Raw genomic sequence first — 14,266 nt, forward strand, 5'->3', positions numbered from 1 at the left:
CATTCCAGTGAAAGGGCAGCCCAGTTTGAGACAATGAGCCCTGATCCTGCTGTTCTCAGTCAGGCAAAACTCCCATGGAAAATCAATGTTGTTCATTCATTGCTGAGAAATAACTCAGGCAAAAGGAGCATCCTGATCTTCCTATAAAGTCCTGGCTGAAAAATGACTCAACATGCTTTAATGAACCTGAATCTCCTCACCATTGCCACGCCTTGTGTTTTAATTTCCTTGCCTTCATCCTCTCTGTTATTGCTAGGAGTCCAATCCTCCACCCCTTAATCAGACATCAGTGCCTGAGGAAGGATTGAAGGAGCAGGCCCTAGGGTTTTTTTTTGTTTGTTTGTTTTGTTTTTAATTTGGTTGTGAGCATCTTCACCACATAACATCTCTTCCGGTCCACAAGAGCTTCATCTAGCATTTTGTTTGTTTTGTTTGAATGCTTTGATCTCATTCCAAAACTGGCCATTATCCAATGCAGACTCAGAAAGAAACGTATAGTTTACCTTTAAAAGTGTGTGATTGTCAGATCTGTGCTTTTGTATTTCCTTTGTTGTCCTTTATTGGAACCAGTATTATTGAATGTGTTGTGCTGCTCTTCAGTCATCAAAGTGAAAGACTAGAAAGTCTTCTTTCTGAATTGTTGTGCAATGCTAGGGAATCAGTATTGATGTTGTACCAGTCAAACCTTCTGTAGCATGATGAGAAATCCTAAGCTGAGGACCCAGAACTTCCATATGTCTTTGTATTTTACAAAGGGCTTCTTTTATCTTTATGTGAAGATGAGCTGGAGTACTGTGTGTCTGTGCTGTTTACTGGTGTTTAGTGGAGATTAATGTTATTATTTTGGATCTACATCCTATCACAGCTGGAAACTTCTCAGTGGGAATAATTTATCATTTTCCATTTTGCTTTAAAAATGCCACTCAATGTTATAAAAGCCGAATAAAACAACGTGTTTACATGTAAAAGTTCCTTCAGTGCAAAACATTTTAAAGCTAATTTTCTCAGTACAGTTTGTAAATCCAGCTGCTTAATGTGTTCAAAGTTCACTGTTTTCCTGCTTACATCCCCAAAGTAAATACAGACCTTTACAGAGAAATGGAACTATGCCACCCTGGTGAATTCCAGCTTCCACTGGTTGTGCAGTTCAGCACAGCTCTACTCTGAAAAGTGACTATGGAAAAATGGCAACTTCCTACTCTCCAGGGATGAATTCAGAGTCCAACCTGGTCTCTTGCTGCGTTTTATTCCACTATCCCTACCAAGTGAACGCAGCTGGTAGAAAGGGAGCTGGAGTTTCTTTTGGCTCCTGCATCCTCAATAGTATTGTTTGCTGAATTCCAAGCACACAGTCTTAATTGTTGGTGATATGCAAGTCAGAAACAATGGAGCTTGACTTTCAGTTATGATACTAGCCGTTAGGAGAATCACTTTTATTCATACACGAAGCAAGTGAGTCACTGATAGTACGAATCACTGAATTATGGAAACACTTTCCAGAGGGAAGCCACACTGTAAGAGTTACTTGTTACAAGAACGGTTTAATTAATATCCAAGATTATGGAGGAACCGACACCCATTGGGCTCATCGGTTCCACTTCCTGGCACTTGTTAAGGCAATCCTTTGTAATAACGACCCCACTGTATGGCACATATATCATCATAGGACCCTTCTTCAGAAAGCTGCCTGGATGAAGGCACTGAAAATGACCAACTAAAACCAAGTGCCCACAGTGTTGGGCAGCTGTGACAATGGACTCAGCTGCCCGTCAGGCTAGAGCAGGGGTACGCAAACTATGGCATGTGTGCTGAAGGCGGTACACGAGCTGATTTTCAGCGGCACTCACACTGCCCGGGCCCTGGCCACTGGTCCGGGGGGCTCTGCATTTTAATTTAATTTTAAATGAAGCTTCTTAAACATTTTTAAAACCTTATTTACTTTACATACAACAATAGTTTAGTTCTATATTATCGACTTATAGAAAGAGACCTTCTAAAAACGTTAAAATGTATTGCCGGCATGTGAAACCTTAAATTAGAGTGAATAATGAAGACTCGGCACAGCACTTCTGAAACGTTGCCAACCCCTGGGCTAGAGCATCATTTCCCAGGATTAGTAGGGAAATGAGACTTATGAGTAGATTGCCCAACCTTCATTGTGTGTGTTGATCTTTCCAATTTAAGTGCATCTAAATATTAGAGTTCATTCCTTCTCCTAACCCACTCTTCGCCCAGCCACAGCAAAGCAGCTTGATTTAGAACCTGTTTATCTGCCAGATTTGTCGTGGGCTTTTGCTGTATCTCGCATCCTCTTGCAGTCTTATTCTGCCATTTTTTTTTCTTTTTCTTTAATTCTTTGTGTGTCAGGAAGTGATCTAACCTTTCCAGTAATAACCTAGACTAATCTGGAGCTCTTGTTGTTCTTGACACAGTGTATTGTAACAGTACAGTAATGTGGTGTTGTGTTAGTTGTGAGATTCACCACCTGGAGCTTAACAGATGTCTGTATTTCCCAAGATGTTGGTATTGTTTAGATTTTTTTCTGCAATAAATATGAATACTGCTGTTTGATAGGGGGCACGGAATTTACACCTGGAGAGTGCCAATCTATGTAAGCCATCTTAAAAACGGCTTCTTTACATCATCAGCAAGAAGAGAAACTGCTCTGTTCAAAAAGTTCCCTGCCTACCTAGATACAGTAGCTATTAATTTGTAGCCCACAGGCAGCATGGTATTTTTGTTTGTGATTCATTTCAAGGTAATATCTGTATTCCGCTAATATGCATGACCAGCATGTTGAGAAAGGGAAAACAAGTGGTGGTATGATTTATAAACAGGGTTGAGAAAACCCCTATTCATAAAGTTACTGGCAGAGAATAAAATATTTACGGCCTTTAAATGAGTAGTGTTGCAGATGTGTCGGTGATACTGACTTTCAGATTCAATCAGGAAAAGCATTTGACTTTGAAAAGTCCAGGGCCATGTTCACTGAAAGGTAAAAAAAAAAAGTTAATATTTTGGGGAAGGTTTGGCAACCCTGTTTATAAGGCCATGCTGTTACTAGTCCAGGTGCAGGATCTCTGCCCGGGTAACGTTGTACAACCTATCTGTAAATCTCTGCTATATTCGAAGAGCTGCAGTGCTATTCTGTGGGATTTGGAATTACCTGCCAATCAAAGCTAAAACATTTGAATTCCAGTATAATTATTCATATGTAAATCCACTGCAAGAAGAGGCAGAAATGTTGACATTTTCCTTTTTGAATGTGAATTATACAGAAACCTAAGAGAAATCAGTGATCAAATTATGATGGTGTTTCTTTTTGAAATTATAACCTGGTTCATAACTAGGCCCTATTGCTAACTTAATTGTATTCAAACATTTTAGTTAATTTCTTACTCATAATTTAGCATAATGTGATCAAGATATCATGACTTTATGGAGATTTATGCAGATTTTGAGATCCCTGACAAAAAGTCGTGTGAGTCAGCAAGCCACCAGTTTGACTTTTGTTAAGTGCTCAATAGATTCAGCATTAAAATTTATTTTATAGACCTTTTCACTGCTGTTATGCTTTTGCACTCCAGTATGGATCACCTTCAGCATATTGCACATCCAAAAGTGAATATTACTACTGCCTTTTATTTTATGACACTTGAGCAGAATTCTGGAGTTCCAAACCCTTACCATATAAGCTGCTACATGGTTTGTCTCTGGTTCTTAAGCTTTAGTGGAAAAGTCTGTCTTAGTGAAAAAAAAAATTCTGTAATTTTTGGGAACTCATGTCATGAAGCAATGAGCATATAGTGATGTTAAACCTATGGCTCTGGTTGCAGAATCATTGGCTATCTACACACCAAATTATATTCCCAGCAAAACTTAAAGTTCATTTTCCCTCTGGGTAACTGATACCTATACTTCATGGCTTCATTATGCCCAAATTTCTATTTGGAATAATGTATCAAACCCCACATTTGTTCAGTAGTGCTAAATCTCGAGCCATGTAATTCTCAGCTCAGTAATTTTTATAACCAGTTTATCATCTAATTATGAGGATAATATTATACACTGACATATTCAAGACAGTCCTTTCCACTTCAATCTGCATTATAATGCCTTCTTGAAAATTGTGCTGAACTATATACTCAGCCTTGGCATTTCCTCGTTAGAGATTAGGTGAGTAAATTAGTTTATCTCCTGAAACATTCAGGGTCTGAAGAGCATGTGTCATCCCCAGTGCAACTGAGCATGGAAGTCTAACAGTGAAATCTACAATTCCCTAATTGTCTATAAATGGAGGATTATTTTTCTAGACTTTAAGGTAGACTGATCAGTTTTCCACAGTATTTATTCAATGTTTTTCAGAGCTCTGACAGCTGAAGTGTCAAATTTTGTCTAACTCTATAGTTCATTGTAAAGGAGATGAGATGAGTTTATTGCCATCTCTTCAAAGAAGACCAATAAACGAAGGGCCCGTGTTCTCGACAATACCGATCTTGTGCAGTATCTGATTGTTGAACAAGCTCTTCAGCTGCTGTTTTTTGTCTATTTATCATTTTTGTTTCCCCATTAAGTTAAAAAACAGTAGGGCTTTTTAATTTCTGTACAATGAAACAGTTCCTGGAGCCCACAATAGTCCCAGCTGTACTCACCTCATCTCTAATACTAAAAGGCTGAGTATTGTGCATGTTACATTAAAGATGTTTAATGGATCCATGTTGTTGGTAGCCATGCTACATATTAAGGCTGGTAACATACCACCCAGGAAAAAAAAACCCAAAGCCTTATTGTGATCAATGTGGAAAGCCTCAATTTTGGAGTTTGCAAAGGGAAGGTGAACTCATGTTTAAGAGACACAGAGTAATGAGCTGATCTGCCTCTCCACTCTTCCCGCCCCCCATTTCAGAAGCACAGTGTAAACCCTACTATTCCGATTACTCTCGCTTCCGGCTTCTGATCCACCAGATGTGCATGAGCCATTACCTGGATTTGTTCATCACTGGAGTCATCGGCCTCAATGTGATCACCATGGCCATGGAGCACTATCAGCAGCCAAAGGTATCAGGAGACAAGGAGGCTGGCACTAGCCAGAGATGGAATGGGGGAAAGAAATGGTCTCAGCTTTCACTGAACACTAGAAATGGGCAGAACGAGGGCCAGTTTAGTTTTACAAAACTTCATCTGTTGGGTGATGGGTTTGGATGATCAGCATTGGTGTCTTAACCTTAATGTGGTTGGAGCAGAGGAGTGGGAGTTAGAAGTTCTGGCCTCTGTTCCCAGTTTTGCTGCTTGACCCCTTAACTAGTCACTTAGGGTTGGTCTATACAACCATCCAGTAGTGTGACTGCAACACATGTAGGCGTAGATCAAAGCTAGCTCAAGTAACAAACAGCAATGAAGCTGTGCAGTATGGGCCAGATGCTTGAGTATGTGCCCAGGGTCCCAGGAGGGTGCCTCGAGCCCATGCTACCCTGCTATTGTTACTTGAACTGATGAAGTAACTTCTCTCTGTACCTCAGTTTCCCCATCTCTTACCCACCCTTTATCAATACTCTAAGAACGTTTACAAAAAAAAAAACAACCCCTACCATAGTGGTAAAAGGTGGGATGAAAATTCCTCTAGCCAGTTGCCAGTGATTTATTTTTTCTTGAAATCTTCTCCTTGACTAAGTGTTTCTATGGTAACAGTTAGTAAGAAGACTGTAATCTTTCTGGGTCAATTCCTGAAATCTTTACCCATGCAAATCTCCCACTACTCATGTCTACACTAGAACAGAGGGGTATTTGAACATACATGTTATAACTACAACCACCTTGCCTATACTAGGATTTTAACACCTTAGCTAATACTTAATAAAAATGCACCTTTCGTCATGGAAACATGACTAGTGGGAGATTTGCCTCAGTGCCTACCCGGTACATTCAGCAGCAGATACATGTAGGGCCTGATTTTCAAAGGTATTTAGTACCATTGCCTTCAGTTGGAGTTATGGCTACCCTGCATTTATGAAAATCAGATTCTTAATCTATTAAGTATGTCAGGCTCCTGTATCTTGGGCCTGTTCCGATGATGATAAGAACAACCTGTACTAGGAAGACTACTGCCTTGTGCCGAAGAATGAGATGGAAATGGCGGCTGCTGCTGCTGCTGTATTGTATAAATTGTTAATTCTTTTTATTAGCTCCTTTCAAAATGAATAAACGCAAATTACAATAAGGGTGAAATATTCTTTGAGGCTAGACAGGACCTACATGTCTAATGTAAATAACAAGTAAAGGGAAAAACAGACAGTTCTCCCCCACCCCCCAACTCATCATAAGCTAGCCAGAAAGTAAAAGAGTACAAGCCCCATTTCTTTTTCCTTTGCAGGTCACCTTTAAATGCACTGGGAAGCATGTTATGTGATTCAGTCACTTTCTGATTAAATCAGTCATTAGCTAAGCAGCTTGTATTAGAATTACTCTAGGGCCTGTGCTTATTAAAGTCATTCCACAGCGACATTTTTACTTGTATTATAAAAACATTCATCATCTTTTTCCCTTAAGGAAAGTAAAATTCTTCATCTAAGACCCCAGTGTCCTAAGTGTACAGAATAATGTTAGAATGATAATAGTCACACGGAGGTGAATAGGATTACTTCTCTGATTAAAGTCATGCATGTGCTTATGTACTTTGCTGAATCAGAGCCCAGGTGACTAAATCCAATCTGGAGGCTAATTATCATCTCGGAGATGTTTAAACAGATAAATGTTCTTAAGAGCTTTATATCCAATATAATATTTCACCAGGGTGGTGAACGGGATTGGTAATGGGATATGGATGGGAAGGGACTTTTGTCATCAGGACACCAGTCAAAATCCAGTAGAATCATAGAATAGAATCACAGAATATCAGGGTTGGAAGGGACCTCAGGAGGTCATCTAGTCAAACCCCTGCTCAAAGCAGGACCAGTACATATCGCTGCTGAGTAATGGCCACTTTACAAGTAGTGCTGCCATAATCATAGAGGCATATGCAGTTTGAATAATTATTGGTCAAATTCTGCTCTGGCTAATTACATTCTACTGGTGCAGTTTTGGCTGGGCAGAGTTGAACTCTTCTGCAGTGTTGCCGCAAGCTGTTTAATAGCTGCAGCTTTCCTCCCCAGATATGGCTACATTTCAGTGACAGGCAAAGTGATTCTCTTGATCGATATTTGGGGTAAATTGTGCCATGAAGCCATAATCTGCAGTTGGGGGGGTTAGTACTGAGATGCATGAGAAGCTCTTGGTAGACGTGGTGCTTCCTGGGGAGCACAGCTGTTGCCTTTGGAGTAGGTGCACTCTCCGTCACCAGGGAGCTAGTCCTGCTTCACATGAGAGCATGGGACCAGCAATGGTGCTGGACTTGGACAATCCTTGTTGACCAGTTGGACTGGGGAGGATTGCACTCATGGGAGCCACAGCACCATAGAATCACAGGACAGTGGAACTATGGCAGTGCTCAGCCTCGGTACAGGGGCAGAATGTGGGAGAAAGGGTCTTGCTCTTTCCCCACCACCGCTTTCCTGCCCAGCGATGGCTCACAATCATGGCATTAGCTTGCAGAACGTCTGATGATCCTTTAAAAGGAACGGCCATGACCCACATGGCTTTACATACGCCTTGGAAACACATCCAATTCTATTATCACCTCTTGAGTTACTTAGCAATAAACCTCGGGATGCCGTTACCTCACTTGCAGCTTTCTCACTGAACTTTAACCACACAATCTTTCACACCCCAGCTAGGGATCTGTGTAACATCACCCTCTCCCACACCACCTCCCAATGGCCCATACCCAGCTATTACTGTCACACCTTTCAGCAAGGAGAAATAGGATGCACATTGCTTACAAAGGAAATCTAAGATGCTACTCCCGCTGCTTTCTTTTACCAATATGACCTTTGGAATAATACCACTTCTACCATTAGCTAATGATCGACTGTGTAACAGGTGCCCTGCTGGCAGTGATGACTATCATTAGCGGCAAGGTTGTGACACAAGCAAAGGGGACAGAACTAGGGAATTCAATATTGTCTGATGCTTTATCCATATCTCATGCCTTGCTGTGAGCTCAAGCTGAGGCACTAGCCTTATGGCTAATTTACTGTTGCTTGTGCCAAGATTTCTACAAACCTTGGGCCAGACTGTGGCTCACGCATTGGTGCACAAGGGCACGTCGGGTGCAAAGTGCCTTCCCCTTGCCTTGAACGTGCAGAGCGCTAGTACACAAGGCCTTTGCATCACTTAGGCCCACGGATGCAACCGTTCCTTGGTGAATCACTCTCATCTAAATGGTCCTTAAATGTTTTGCAGACTATAGACTGTGTTGCTCCCAGCGCTGAGCAGTCTCAAGAGGGACTTGAATAGGGCATAGGCTTTGTGCAGGCCCCCTGCACAGGGGTGAATTGTGCAGGCTGTACAGAGGCTGTGCACAACTGCAGTCTCTGCACTCTCCTAAACGCAGGAACTTCTGACTAGTTCCTCCTGGGACTGACATGAGCAGGAAGGAAGAGGGGCCATAACCCTGATCCCCACTCCTTTGTCAGTCATCATTTATTTCTTATTAAATGCAAATTCTGGTGAAAACAGGATGGCAGCAAAACTATCCAGCCAAGTCAGCAACTAACCTCAACTTTGTATCCATGTTCCAGGTTCTTGATGAGGCACTGAAGATTTGCAATTACATCTTCACTGTCATCTTTGTCTTGGAATCTGTTTTCAAGCTGATTGCCTTTGGGTTTCGCCGGTTCTTTCAAGACAGGTAACAAAGATTAAATCCTGCAAGTCTGTGACAGCAGTAGGGGCTCAATAGATAATGGGCCAAATTCAGGGGTGATGCAAATCAGGGAAAGATACTTGCACCTGATGTGTAACTTACGTCACTAGTGAATTTGGCCTTGAGACTTCCTTGGGAGCTGCAGAGGGTCTAAATCTAACCCTGTGTTCTTGTTATATCATGAAATGAATTCTCGCCTTACCAGACAGCTGGCAAGTCTGATCTTTCTTCCCATTGTGGACTGATAGAGTTGTCCTGGTGAGATCAACAGACCAGGAGGAACTGCAGACATTGGCCTCTGTTGGCTTAGGATGAGCTGTAACTGACTTAAGATATTTATGCATTTAATATTGGCCCCCCTCAACCCTCTGACCTCGCATTTTTCATCTTCCTCAAGTTGAATGTCAAGAGCATTGGATTCATGCCAGACTTCGTCCCTAGAGAAAATCATTCCTCCCCAACTTCTAGCTAGTCTGACATCACTGTTGTGCTCATCCTTTCTATCTATCTGTGTTGTCTTCAGATGGAACCAATTAGACCTGGCAATAGTGCTGCTGTCTATCATGGGTATCACTTTGGAAGAGATTGAGGTGAATGCGTCGTTGCCCATTAACCCCACCATTATCCGGATAATGAGGGTGCTAAGGATTGCTCGAGGTAAGACAGAGTCAATGTGAAAATCATTTTTATTTGAGCTGCAGTGAGCAGTTCCGAGATGACTGGGAAACAACTGCATGTCATATGCCCAGTTTAGTGCACTTTGTTCTGGCATCCACAGACTGTAAGCAAATGAGAGAACAAAAGAAGGCGAAACATCCCAGAAGAGCCAAGGAGCTCAGCTGACTGGCCAGGCATTTCTTAAGAGCACTTGCAGATCTAGATCTTCTTAGAAAAGAGACTCCACTGTGAACTTCATTGATGGGTGAACCTGGAAAAGCAAACTTTGGCATGCTCGTGAAATCAAGCATGTATCAAAGATCTGGAAACTAGATAGGGGTTTTAGGGTGCAACACAACCATAAGCTAAAGAGTTGGCAATTGATTTTTTAAAAAAACCCAAGATAGTTAATACATTTCATTTCTGTTGCCACGTGACCTCTTGGCATTGTGTGAGACAACGTGTCTACTTTGTATCCAGATGTACCCTAGCGATGATGATGATAACACCAACTGCATTTGTGAGGCTTACTTAGAGTATGTCTACACTACCCACCGGAGCAGCAGGTAGCAAGGGATCTATCGGGGATCAATTTATCGCGTGTAGTGTAGACGTGATAAATCAATCCCTGATCACTCTCCCGTCAACTGCTGAACTCCAGCTCAGAGATAGGCAGAAGCAAAGTAGACGGGGGAGCCGTGGCGTGTCACGAGGACGTGAAGCAAGTAATTTTAATTTGGTCTAAGATAGGGCGACTTCAGCTACGCTATTCCTGTAGCTGAAGTTGCGTATCTTAGATCGATCTCTCTCACCCCCACCCCCAGTGTAGACCAGGCCTATGTTAGGATCTAATTTTCAGAAAAGCAGAACACCTGGAGCCCCAACTGATGTCAGTGTATGCTGCAAGTGTTCAACACCTTTGGAAATCAGGCTCCAAATGTTTGTAAAGTGCTTTGAGAGTTTCATTATTGTCATGCCAAGGTAGTGGTGGTATTATTTATTCTAATTGGAACAAAGAAAGAATGGAAATAGATGAAATGTAGCTGAAGCCAGAAAGGAAGCCTCAGAAGAAAGGGAAATGTCTGTCACATTAGGTACATTTCAAAAGGAAAAGCACATGCAGTTTCCACTGAGACAATGTTACAGACAAGAGCATGCAAATCAATGCCTACGTGAATCAAACATGAAGGCAGGCAGCCGCGGAACTCGGAAAGTAGTTAGTCCAAACCAAGAGGAAGAAAAAAGAGATCCAGGAATGGTAACTTAGGGAAGGATATTTACAGGATTGTATATTTAGTATTGGATTCAAGACCCAAGTAGGAGAAAACCCAAGCGGGCCAAATTTCATTCCTGGTATAAGCCCCACTGAAGTCAATAGGGGTGAATCTGGTTTCCTAATTGTTTAGCTGTAAGCAGAATTCTAAAGGAATGTACATCTGATAGTATCTTGACCTTTCTAAACCTGTTTACTTCCCTCAGCAGAAGAGACTGTCAGGAGAAAAGGTCATTCTTACATTCCTAGCATTGTGTCAACATTGCCCAATTCAGAGAAAGCGAGAGAATGGTGATTCTTTCCTGAAGCTTCAATACACACGATGCTGCTATTCACAGGATTCTAATGGCATCTGGACAACCCAGAGCTCCATAACAAGGCCTTGAACTTTAGTTGCTAATGGAGAGCACGTGACGCGATTTCATGTTTGAGGGATCTTCCTCTCTCTAAAAATCTGTGTCTTCACACTAATGCTGCAGCAGTAATATTATGAACCTATCCTTTTCTGCAGTGTTAAAGTTACTGAAGATGGCCGTAGGGATGAGAGCCCTGCTGGACACTGTCATGCAAGCACTGCCTCAGGTAATTCATTGCTTTAGCAGAAAAAATCTCATCAGGACCATAGCTCAATTCTTATTGCAGAAGGGTGCTCATGGACCATCTGCCTTATTTTTGTCTTCACTGTCATTAAAAAATTGCATTTCCCATTAGAAGCTCAGGCTCAGATGCTATCCAGGTCATATTTCCCCTCAGGCAGTTTAAATTTTGTATGAAAGAATATGGGGAGAAGCACGTGTGGGAAAAAATCAACTAATGTTGTTGTTTTTTCCCCCTCATTTCTTTTTCTCTTTCCAGGTGGGGAATCTTGGTCTTCTCTTCATGTTGTTGTTTTTCATATTTGCAGCTCTTGGAGTGGAGCTATTTGGTGACCTTGGTAAGTTCTCCACAGACATAGCGTTGCCGGAAGCAGAAAGAAATAGTTGTATAGAGGGGGAATGTGAGAGAGCTCATGTCTAAATGAGATTCTTCTGGTTGATCACACAGAATGCGATGACACTCACCACTGCGAGGGGCTAGGGCGGCACGCCACTTTTAGAAACTTTGGGATGGCCTTTTTAACTCTCTTCCGGGTCTCAACAGGAGACAATTGGAATGGGATAATGAAGGTAAGAGATCCCCGGAGAATGAATATTGACGATGATTTCTAATCTGACAGGCTGTCTGTCACTGTTTCAAACCAATAACGGGGATCAGCTGGGGCACTCAAGCTGTGACAGCCCCTGGACTTGTTGATTCGGGGCCTGGGCATTTTCTCAAAGCAATTCTTTTTCCTCTTGCCTCACAGTGCCTGGGTTTGCTGGCCTTCAGATGCATTGTAAGTTCCCAGGCTTTTTCTGAGGTAGTGGCTTGAGGACAAGGAGGGTGGTACAGGGAGTTTTCTATGGAGCGATACTAGTTCAATTGAGTAGCTTATTTTGTACAGGGAACTAGAGTCTCCAGTAGGCTCGTTATTATACACTGGGGCAAATAACACAAGTGTGCAACTGATGAGGTCTGGGTTGGTTAGGATAGTTGCACTTTAACCTTGCAAAATGGCCTTTCAGAGTGGAGAATCTAGGATAAGCCAGTCCACTGGGAGTATAAAGGAGCAGGTAGGCACTGCCGGTTGGAATGCACTGAGAATAGTTAGTGTTTTCTTTGAGCCTATGTTCAAGGCAGTATTCTCACCTTGCACACCTGACCCCAATGGCTGAGGTTTTGCTTGGGAGTCGTTTGTCCTTCTAGACAGATCTGAAAATCTTCCATGAAAGTAGTCTGATCATCTGTGTGTGCTCAACAGACAGTTAATTCATTTGGGCCTTATGCTGGAGCACTGAGTGATCAATGGCCGGATCAGGCCCTCTATGGTTAACTGGAGCTTCCTCATCTTCCATAATCATTTTCCCCCTCTCACCAGGACACGTTGCGTGACTGCGACCCAGAGTCCACCTGTTACAACACAGTCATCTCGCCCATGTACTTTGTCTCCTTTGTGTTGACGGCCCAGTTCGTCCTGGTGAATGTGGTGATTGCAGTGCTCATGAAGCACCTGGAAGAGAGCAACAAGGAAGCCAAAGAGGAAGCAGAGCTGGAAGCGGAGCTGGAGATGGAAATGAAAACTATCACCCCAGGTCCAATCCCAGCCTCGGACCTCTTTGCATGGACAGGCGGTAATGGTGGAGAAAGGCCTGAGAGCCCCAGAGGATGTACCAATCCCATGCAATTCAAGGTGGATTCTCAGCTCTCATTATTTTATCCTATGGTGAGAATCTCAGGTGGAGGGTGAAGAGCAGGTTGGCCTGCATATTTGCTAAGGGAGGATATGCACGAATTCCAACGAAGGACTGAGTGTACAGTGCATTGGGGAGTTGTATTCCTCACTATCTGTTGACTGAATTGCTGCATGGTTTTGATAATCTATGCTACAATGTTGAGATCCTGACCCAGTCTTCACACCAGATTGTCACTTCTGTTCAGGTGCAAAGAGCTCTGTGCCTGTTCTAGTGATGCACCCAAGCCACAAAGTCCAGATCTGGCTCCAAATTTGGAGGGATGTTCTAACCCAGGGTTTTGGCTGGGGCTGGGGGAGTAAATTTGGCTGCATTTTTTTCTTTTAAATGCTAAATAGTTTATATAAATGTGATGCAGTAGGGACTGTCTGTGTGGGGAGTGGGAGAGCAGGGGAGGACTTTAGGGGATGGACAATGCCAGGGCCTGTAACCTGAGCTAGGTAAGGGAGGGGAAAGGTCAACACCTTTGCCCGGGAAGGGGAACAAAGGAAGGGAGTGACAGGAGGGAAGCAGTTTGAGTTTGGGCTTGGGGCTGTGTGGGCGGAATTCAGGGTATCCTAGCTAGGCTCCAAGCACCCTGAAAGCCCAGAAGGACTCGGTGGAGGGGTCCTGACTGTGCCTGCAAGCTCTGCTGTAACCGGTGTTCCTGTTGTCCAATAAACCTTCTGTTTTACTGGCTGGCTGAGAGTCACTGTGGGTCCCAGGAAGAGGGGTGCAGGGCCGGACTCCCCACACTCCGTGACAATAAAATATAAATTTTATGTTTAATATTTACCCCCACTCTGAACCAGTGCTCCCAGTGAAAAGATTACTTTAATAATAGGCAAATCCACTGAGGGCTTGGTCCTACTGCCATTGAAGTCAGTGGCACGGTTCCTGTTGACTTTAATGGTGCAGGCTCTGGGCCATAGTTCTGTAGCTGATGGTACTGCACTGCTTATATTTGTGAGCTATAAATGAGTTCCGCTTGTCTCTCAAAAACAGTTTCTGAATGAAGACTGGGTTAGTGAGGGAATCCAGACATCTCCATATTTAGTTAGTAGGGCCATGAAGCACAATTATACACACACAAGAATGATCCAGTCTCTATTCAGATGCCCAGATAGCTGCAAGATTTGGAACTGTGTTTAATTTTACACCTACCTATTTAGCTCTTTTTACGTATAAAATAGAAAATCTTGAGTTTCACGAGTGAATTAAAAGACG

General features: G+C 42.8%; 1 protein-coding gene across 9 annotated transcripts in view; it reads left to right on the top strand.

The window, feature by feature from the left end:
• Positions 1-14,266, top strand: part of CACNA1G (calcium voltage-gated channel subunit alpha1 G) — a 146,753-nt gene that overhangs the window by 115,006 nt on the left and 17,481 nt on the right. For 8 of the 9 annotated variants that reach the window (XM_030534552.1, XM_030534560.1, XM_030534561.1 and 5 more), the window contains 7 exons: positions 4,907-5,058; positions 8,676-8,785; positions 9,324-9,457; positions 11,242-11,312; positions 11,586-11,664; positions 11,775-11,896; positions 12,688-13,032. In XM_030534552.1, the coding sequence (XP_030390412.1) occupies positions 4,907-5,058; positions 8,676-8,785; positions 9,324-9,457; positions 11,242-11,312; positions 11,586-11,664; positions 11,775-11,896; positions 12,688-13,032 (1,013 nt within the window). The remainder of the gene's footprint in view (positions 1-4,906; positions 5,059-8,675; positions 8,786-9,323; positions 9,458-11,241; positions 11,313-11,585; positions 11,665-11,774; positions 11,897-12,687; positions 13,033-14,266) is intronic. The other variant, XM_030534555.1, reaches the window with a different exon arrangement.

The sequence above is a fragment of the Gopherus evgoodei genome, chromosome 15, assembly GCF_007399415.2.
Source record: "Gopherus evgoodei ecotype Sinaloan lineage chromosome 15, rGopEvg1_v1.p, whole genome shotgun sequence".
Lineage (NCBI taxonomy): Eukaryota > Metazoa > Chordata > Testudines > Testudinidae > Gopherus > Gopherus evgoodei.